At 51.5% G+C, this 8,507-nt stretch overlaps 1 protein-coding gene across 1 annotated transcript; it reads left to right on the plus strand.

The window, feature by feature from the left end:
- Nucleotides 1–1,161: 1,161 nt before the first annotated feature.
- Nucleotides 1,162–7,950, plus strand: WAS (WASP actin nucleation promoting factor). Its single transcript, XM_004281966.4, has 12 exons — nt 1,162–1,340; nt 1,711–1,851; nt 2,818–2,904; nt 3,008–3,110; nt 3,223–3,264; nt 3,358–3,411; nt 4,069–4,243; nt 5,242–5,284; nt 5,488–5,641; nt 5,851–6,257; nt 6,499–6,613; nt 7,655–7,950. The coding sequence occupies exons 1-12, from the start codon at nt 1,209–1,211 to the stop codon at nt 7,708–7,710; spliced, it is 1,509 nt and encodes a 502-aa protein (XP_004282014.1). The 5' UTR covers nt 1,162–1,208; the 3' UTR covers nt 7,711–7,950.
- The last annotated feature ends 557 nt before the right edge of the window (nt 7,951–8,507 follow it).

Here is an 8,507-nt window from a genome sequence, read left to right on the forward strand (position 1 = left end):
AAAGTTAGAGCTACGCAAACCCTACAACGCCCCAATTCCCATCCTGAGTGTGCATGCCTACGTGGACCAGGAGATGCATACAGGAGGGAACACAGCAGCCTTGCTGCCAACCACAATAGCCAGAATCAGCTCAGATGTCTGTTAACAGGAGAATATGAACAAATTGTACAGTAACACAATAGAATACTATATAGCAGTAACAGGCAAATATGAATCTTAGTAACAGAGCAGGCGTGGAGCATCCTGACGAAAAGTGCACACTCTGTACCCAGCCTGCCTGGCATGCAATCTGGGCTCTACCACTTGCTAGCTAGGACTACTGGGGAAATCATTTAACCACTCTGTGCCTCAGTTTCCCTCCATCAAATGGGCATGGTAAAAATTGTGTGTGTCCCCCGGGCTGATGTGAGGATTTCAATGAGTCAGTATTTAAATGAGTCAATATTTCAGAACAGTGCCTGGCACACACGTTCAGTGCTACATGAATGTTTGTTAGATAAAAATAGAATGTTGAGTGGGGGGAAAGACAAGTCTCCAAATATCACATACTTTCAAAAGTTCAAAGGCAACAGCAACTAAACAAAATGTTGTTTAGGCATTTATATATGCTATAAAATCCGTTTCTTACAAAAAGGGGATGATAAGCAGCAAGTAATTTGGGAGCTGCAGGGAGGCAGGGGTAGGGATGGGGAAGATGAGCTGGGTGCGAGCAAGTTGTTGGGGTCTCAGGAGAGGGGTGGGATCCCAGGCGCTCGCTGTGTAATTAAAGGAAAAGCTTTAGCACAGCAACCCTTCAGCGCTAGGGGCCTTGGACCTCGGGCCCAGACTAACTAGATGCTTTGGGGAGGAAGGAGGCCGCCCAGCCCATGACTGCTCCCCGCCACACTGCAAAAATGCTGCAGTGGCCTAGCTCTTGCTGCCAGCCAAACAGGGGGAGGAGGGCCCGAGCTAGTTAGAGGGAGATGGGCCCCAGACAGTAAGAAAAAAGGAGGAGGACATGAGCTGGTCCAAAACATGGGTCTAACCAGTCAAATGGAGGAGGGCCCCAGTCTAAGGGAGGAGGAGGAGGCCAGGCCCACTGAGGGGCCCCTGGAGGACTTGTTTCCCTTGTGGTTTTTTGCACTTCCTGTTCCCCTGCTTGCTGCGAAAGTTCCTCTTCTTACCCTGCACTCAGAGCCTAGCCGGAGAGGACAAGGGCAGGAGGCACCATGAGTGGGGGCCCTTCGGGAGGCAGGCCTGGGGGCCGTGGAGGACCCGGGGTTCAGCAGAACATACCCTCCACCCTCCTCCAGGACCATGAGAACCAGCGACTCTTTGAGATGCTCGGACGGAAATGCTGGGTGAGCTGGGGATCTCCTGGCCCTCCCTGTCTCCCTTTCCTCTTCTTCCTCTCCTCCTCCTCTTCCGCCTCTTCATCTTCCCCATCCTCCCCCTCTCCTCCTTTCCCCTCCTTCCTCTCTCCTCATCTTCCCCATCCTCCTCTCTTTCTCTTTCTTCCCCTCCTCCTCTTCCTCTCCATCATCTCTCCTAGAATCCACTTACCCCCATTCACCAATCCCAGGAAGATCTCGATGTCCATTCAGTTTCCCTCTGGCTGCAGCTCTTCCTTCAGAGCCATGACAGCCATGGGCAAGGAAGGACCAGGTCTGGTTCCCAGACCCTCTGGCTGCCCCTGACCAGATTCCACTGAGTCCTGCTCTCCCCTCCCAGACGCTGGCCACCGCGGTTGTTCAGCTGTACCTGGCGCTGCCCCGTGGAGCCGAGCACTGGACCAAGGAACATTGTGGGGCTGTGTGCTTCGTGAAGGATAACCCCCAGAAGTCTTACTTCATTCGCCTTTACGGCCTTCAGGTGACCCCCGCCCCCCACTGGGCAGACAACCCAGTTTTCAACCGACAAACCCGGAGCTGTGTCCATAGCCCTGAGCCCTCAGGCAGATCAATGAACCCCTGAGCCCCAGAACCAAAGACTTCATCCAAATGTCAACCTCTGGTTTGTCTTTCTAAGTCCGCGATGACTGACCCCAGAGTCTTCATGTCAAGATCTATAACCCCCGATATTAGTATACCTCCTAAGTCTGATCTGTTCCACAAACTCAAAAAAAATGAGTACTGTATTTTTACCTGAACCTCCAATCTGTTCGAAACTCAACATTTTGGGTCTCAGAAATCGCCCATCAAAACTCCTGAACTCCAGAATTCTGCCTAGCTCCTAAGTCATAAATCTGTTCCACAAATGCTCAACCTAAACTCTCTAAGCATAAACCCCAAATTCATCCTTCTAAACCATAAAGGTAGATCCAGTAGGACCACATCAAGATCCCAGGGCCATAAAATATTGACCAAACCCCTAAGCCATAACTCTGCTCCACAAACCTCAAATTGCACATACGTTGGCTAAACCCGCCTCCAAAGAAACCTCCCAAGTCTATATGTCTGAACCTCAAATCTCAACCCCAACTCCTAATCCTGGAGCCCTACCTGCCCAAATGAAGGCCCCCATAAAAGGGGGGATTTGGGATGATTCTACGAATGGGCTCAGTTTCCTAGGACTAGAGTCCAAAATCCTCAAATTCAAGCCCCCAAGTTCCACATCTAGGGCCCTGAACCCCAAATCTCTCACTGAAGTGTCTGATTCCCATACTGTACCCCAACCCTCCACATCTGGCACCTAGACCCCCAACTCTCCGATGCAGAGCTGGAAATCTCCAAATCAGATCCCTGGGCCCCAAGTTTGTATACCATGTTCCCTGTCCAGAAAACAGAGGCCTGCCACCCAGGGCACGCCTCAGTGCCAGTGTGTTCCCCACTTCTCCAGGCTGGCCGGCTGCTCTGGGAACAGGAGCTGTACTCACAGCTGGTCTACTCCACTCCCACCCCCTTTTTCCACACCTTCGCTGGAGATGTAAGTGACCACCTAACCCCTGGGTCTCAGTTGGGGTGCAGGGAGGAGACGGGAAATGTGGGGGGGGCCTGGAAGGCCACTGACCCCCCCCACGCACGTGCAGGACTGCCAAGCGGGGCTGAACTTCGCAGACGAGGGTGAGGCCCAGGCCTTCCGGACCCTGGTGCAGGAGAAGATACAAAAACGAAATCAGAGGCAAAGTGGAGGTGAGGAGGCCTTGGGGGAGGAAAAGAAGTTGAGCAGAAGTGAGCGCAAGAGTAGGGAGCTGGAAAAGCCCCTCTCATGGTTCTGGTTCCCAGTCCACCTGTCTCTCCACAGACAGGCGCCAGCTCCCCCCTCCACCAGTGCCAGCCAATGAAGGTGAGTCCTCTAGTGCAAGGAAGAGTAAGAAGGGGCTAGCCCAGGAGCCTGTGGCAGGGTTGCGATAGCTCTCTACCCATTCCGTCTTCCCAGAGAGAAGAGGAGGGCTCCCACCCCTGCCCCCACACCCAGGTGGAGACCAAGGGGGTGAGTGCTATTCTTCCCTGTGTCTCTACATGGGCAGGTGGTGGTGGGGTGAATGGATACACAGGTGGGGAGTGGGTGGATGGATGAGTAGGTGGGTGGGTGCAGCAATAAGTGGGTGAATGTGTGGGTGGATGGATTGGTGGTGGAAAGATGGTTGAACAGGGGCATGAATTGATGGAAGGATGAAAATATAGATAGATGTATAAGTGGGTGTAGAGATGTATAGGTGAGTGGGTATGTGGATAAATGGATGAATAGATGGATGGATGATTGAATAAATTAATTAATGAATGAGTGATTGAATGAATTCGGTAGTGAATAAATGAATAAGTGACAACATTTCAATCGGTGAAGAAAGTAACTATTGAATGAGTGAACAAATAATTTAACAAATTAGTCGATGAGCCAGTGAATAAATGAGTCAGTACTTAAGTGATAAGCATGAGTAAATAAATTAATTAATTAATCAGTGAATGTATGGATGGTTTGTGGCACCCACCCAGCCGCTTCTCCATAAACCCTATCTGGACCCCTCATCCACTCCCTCCATGACCATCAAACACACAGATTCCCTCAACCATCTTCCTGTCTCTTGCTCCTATGCTCTGGTTGGTAGGTAAATGGGTCAGTGGCCCAGTCACCCATTTTTCCCCACAGGCCCAGCAGCTGGCTCACTGTCCCTGGGGCTGGTGACAGTGGACATCCAGAACCCAGACATCACGAATTCACGATACCGTGGGCTCCCTGCACCTGGGCCTGGTCCAGGTGATAAGAAACGCTCAGGGAAGAAAAAGATCAGCAAGGCTGATATTGGTGCACCCAGTGGATTCAAGTGAGAATCTCTCCCCAGTGGGCCCACAGATCCTGGGGGTGGGGGAGCAGATGAGCAGGTGGATAGGAGGATAGTTGAGTGGATGGAAGGATGGGAAAATGGATGGGTGGGTGGGGGAGTAGGTAGATGAGTGGATGGGTAGGTGGGTGGGTTCAAAGCCAGGGACTAGGGAGAGGCACCAAAGGCACCAAGGTTCCCAACTTTTACAGAGGCAGTCACTCTCCGGGCCATGCAACTACAATTCATGACTCAGAGAGTGAGTGCCTCCTGAAATTTTGCTCCTCACTCACCTCAAGCTAGTCCCACCCTAGTCCCACCCTGGGTGGGCTGGTGGGTGAGTGGATCGGTGGGTAGATGGATAATTGGATGAATGAATGAATGGGTGGATTGGAGAATGAATGGATGGGTAAATGGGAAATGGGTAGGTAGATGGATGGGTGAGTGGATGAGTATGTGGTCTGATGGGTATATAGGCTGATTTGTTCACAGACAAGGTGGATGGGGATGGATAGGTGGCCAGATATGTGGATGAATGGACAGTTCAATGGGTAAATGGACAGAAGTGTGTGGTTGAATGGGTAGTCAAGCGAGTGAATGGATGGAAAGATGGGCACATGGGTAGATGGATGGGTGGATGGACAAGTGTGGGTTAGGACAGATTGGTGGACAAATGGGTAAATAGATGTGTGTGGACAGATGAGTGGGGAGACAAATGTATATAGATCAATGGTCCGACAGGTGAATGTGAATGGCTACGTGGGCAAATAGATGGGTGGATGGATGGTGGAAAGAGGGCTGGGCAGACAGATGCGTACCACAAACTATGGACCCCTTCTAGTTCCATAACTACTGCTCTCACTCCTTCATTCACTTAAGACTCATACGTTAATTCTGGCCCCTCAGAGTCCCTCTGGGCAGGAGAGGGCAAGAGGGCTTCACTAGGAAGAGAGGGAAGGAAGGGCCGTGGGGCTTCACTGGGGTCTCCTCACCTCCCCCAGACATGTCAGCCACGTGGGGTGGGACCCCCAGAATGGATTTGACGTGAGTAACTCCAAAGTCCCCTGGACCCCACTCAACTCCCACCTACCTTTCCATAGTCCACTGCTCCAGACCTACTCCCCAGACCCCACCCTTCCCACACCCCTCTTAGATCCCTCTCTGGGGTGGACCCCATAATAATCTGTGCCCCTTCCCTCCCCACCTTATTCTCACACCCCTGCCCCGGCCTTTTACCTCCTGGGCAGGTGAACAATCTGGACCCAGATCTGCGGAGCCTGTTCTCCAGGGCTGGAATCAGTGAGGCCCAGCTCACTGACGCGGAGACCTCCAAATTTATCTATGACTTCATTGAGAACCAGGGTGGGCTGGAGGCTGTGCGGAAGGAGATGAGGCGCCAGGGTGAGCCCCCCTCTTTCTGGACACCCCCTTCTTCTCCAACCCTGGTAGCTGATCTCTAAGAGATACATTGCAGGCACTCAGTCCTCATGGAAACCCCTATACCGCTCAAATTGGGAGTTGGTCGGTTAGGATACCCATTTTACAAATGAGCAAAACTGAGGCTCTAAAGAAAACTATAATAATAGCTCTGTGTTATCTTTCCCCCTCAGAGCCGCTTCCACCGCCCCCACCGCCATCCCGAGGAGGGAACCAGCCCCCCCGGCCCCCAGCTGTGGGGAGTAACAAGGGTCGCTCTGGCCCACTACCCCCTGTACCTTCGGGAGGTGCTCCTCCCCCGCCAACTCCCCGGGGACCCCCACCACCGGGCCGAGGGGGCCCTCCGCCACCACCCCCTCCAGCCACTGGACGCTCTGTACCACCGCCCCCTCCCCCCCCTGGAGCTGGGGGGCCGCCCCTGCCTCCGCCACCACCGCCACCACCGCCACCACCCAGCTCTGGGGTCGGACCGATCGCTCCCCCACCCCCTCCTCCTCTGGGGCTTGTGGGGGGCCTGGCCCCTGGTGGGGGTCGGGGGGCGCTTTTGGATCAAATCCGGCAGGGAATTCAGCTGAACAAGGTGAGGGCCGGCGTGATGGAGGATTGGGGGACTGGGACTCTGGGGTGTGCTGCACAAGTCAGGATATTAGGGGGCCAGGGCCGAGACTGATGGGGGTCCCAGGATTTGGGGGTTGAGTGATAGGCTTGGGAGGTTGGTGGGGAGACTGGAGTGTGTGGGAGGAGAAAGGATGATGAGGGGCGGGGAGAAGCGCTTCTCTCACAGACCCTGAGCCTTGTGTGCTGGACCCTGCTTGCTGCAGACCCCTGGGGCCCCAGAGAGCTCAGCGCTGCAACCGCCACCTCAGAGCTCCGAGGGGCTGGTGGGGGCCCTGATGCACGTGATGCAGAAGAGAAGCAGAGCCATCCACTCCTCGGGTAAGAGCTCCCCCTCCCCTGCGAGCCTGCCATTCGGAGCCCATCCTGCCAGGACCCCGACCCTGGTTCCCAGCTAGTGTCAGCCTAAAAACACCCCTAACAGCCACCATCAATAGTAACATTAGCCCATATGTTGATGAGAGCATGAACATGAATCTTTTATCAGTCTCTTTTTCTACAACGTTAACTGTCATTATGTAACAGTAATATGATTAACTCTATCTTTGACAATAGTATTAACATTAATCCCATATGTTCAATAGTATTAACATTAGCCGCTATGTGATGATAATATTATAAGGAGCCCCCATCTTTGACCATCATATTGACTCTAACTCCATGTGTCAACAGATTAACCTTAACACATTATGTGATAATATTATAACTAACCCAATCTTTTACAATAATGTTGACATTAATCCCTTAATGTGTCAACAATATTGTCATTATATGACAATTATATGAGGATAATATTAACCTCAACCTATTATGTGACAATAATATAATTAACTCCAACTTTGACAATAATACTAACATCAACCCCAGAGTCTGTTCACAAGATAAACATGAATCCATTACATGACAATATCATAACGAACCTCATCTTTTGACCATGACATCATCATTAACCCCATTCCGTGTCAACAATGTTAACCTTAACCCATTATGAAACCATAATATTGTAATTTCCTCCACCTTGGCTAATATTTAAATCCACCCCATTAAGTGATAAGTCTGTTAAAATCAACCCTTTGTATGACAATAATATCCCAACTAACCACACATTTTTGACAATAATGTTAACCTCGACTCCAACTAGAACCCAGACCCCAGCTATAGTCCCTACCTTGCCCCTAAATCTCCCTCCTCTGAGGGGGTCCCTTCTTCATCCAACACACAGGCCCCAGATCTAATTTCCAAGCATGAGATCTCAGTCCCCCAGGGTCCTGAGCCCCAACCTCCCAGGCCCTAGTAACCCCCCTCCCTAGGGCTTTTGAACCCTCCTGCCCATCCTGAGTTCCACTCTCTCTCTCCCTCTAGACGAAGGGGAGGACCAGGCTGGCGATGACGATGAGGATGATGAATGGGACGACTGAATCACCCCCCCCCCACTGTTCTGTGCTCACTCCCTTGGCAGCCCTGCTCGCCACCCTCCACTTCCAGGCCCCTAAGCCCTGTTTCTTCTCCACCCACCCCTTCAATGCTGTTATCTCTGACTGCCCCCCCAATACTCACCCTAGCAATAGTAGGGGACCTTTTTATACAAACTTTCTCAGTTCTCCTCACTCAAGGATTTTTAAACAAAAATAAAATAACTGTCTTTTTGTTTCTTTAAATCTTACTTCCTTTATATTCCAAATGTGGGAATTTGGGGTCCTTTTTCCCCAAAGTCCCTTTTATTCCCATTTCATTTATTTAACCTTATAGGTATACATTCATTTATTCCCTCGGTCATTTAGCCTGTACTTCTTTGTTTCCTTCTGCCCTTCTTTCTTTCCACAGATATTTATTGCCAGGAACTACTTTAGGGGCTAGGGATAAGGCAGTGGGGAAAAAACAACAAAAATTCTTGGTCTTGTGAGGTCAACATTCTAGGGCAGAAGACACACAAGAAACAAGGAATTAAATCGAAACAAAAGATAGTTATAGGACTTCCCTGGTGGCGCAGTGGTTAAGAATCCGCCGGCCAATGCAGGGGACACGGGTTCGAGCCCTGGTCCGGGAAGATCCTACATGCCGCAGAGCAACTAAACCCGTGCTCCACAACTATTGGGCCTGCACTCTAGAGCCCACGAGCCACAACTACTGAGCCCGCGTGCCACAACTACTGAAGCCCGCGCACCTAGAGCTCGTGCTCGTCAACAAGAGAAGCCACCGCAATGAGAAGTCTGCG

This window comes from Orcinus orca, chromosome X (assembly GCF_937001465.1).
Source record: "Orcinus orca chromosome X, mOrcOrc1.1, whole genome shotgun sequence".
NCBI lineage: Eukaryota > Metazoa > Chordata > Mammalia > Artiodactyla > Delphinidae > Orcinus > Orcinus orca.

Excerpts from the sequence above, each read along its gene's own strand:
- WAS (XM_004281966.4), top strand. The coding sequence starts at position 1,209 with ATGAGTGGGGGCCCTTCGGGAGGCAGGCCTGGGGGCCGTGGAGGACCC. Across the intron at positions 4,244-5,241 it reads GGTGCACCCAGTGGATTCAA|ACATGTCAGCCACGTGGGGT; the intron begins GTGAGAATCTCT and ends CACCTCCCCCAG. Across the intron at positions 6,258-6,498 it reads AGGGAATTCAGCTGAACAAG|ACCCCTGGGGCCCCAGAGAG; the intron begins GTGAGGGCCGGC and ends TGCTTGCTGCAG.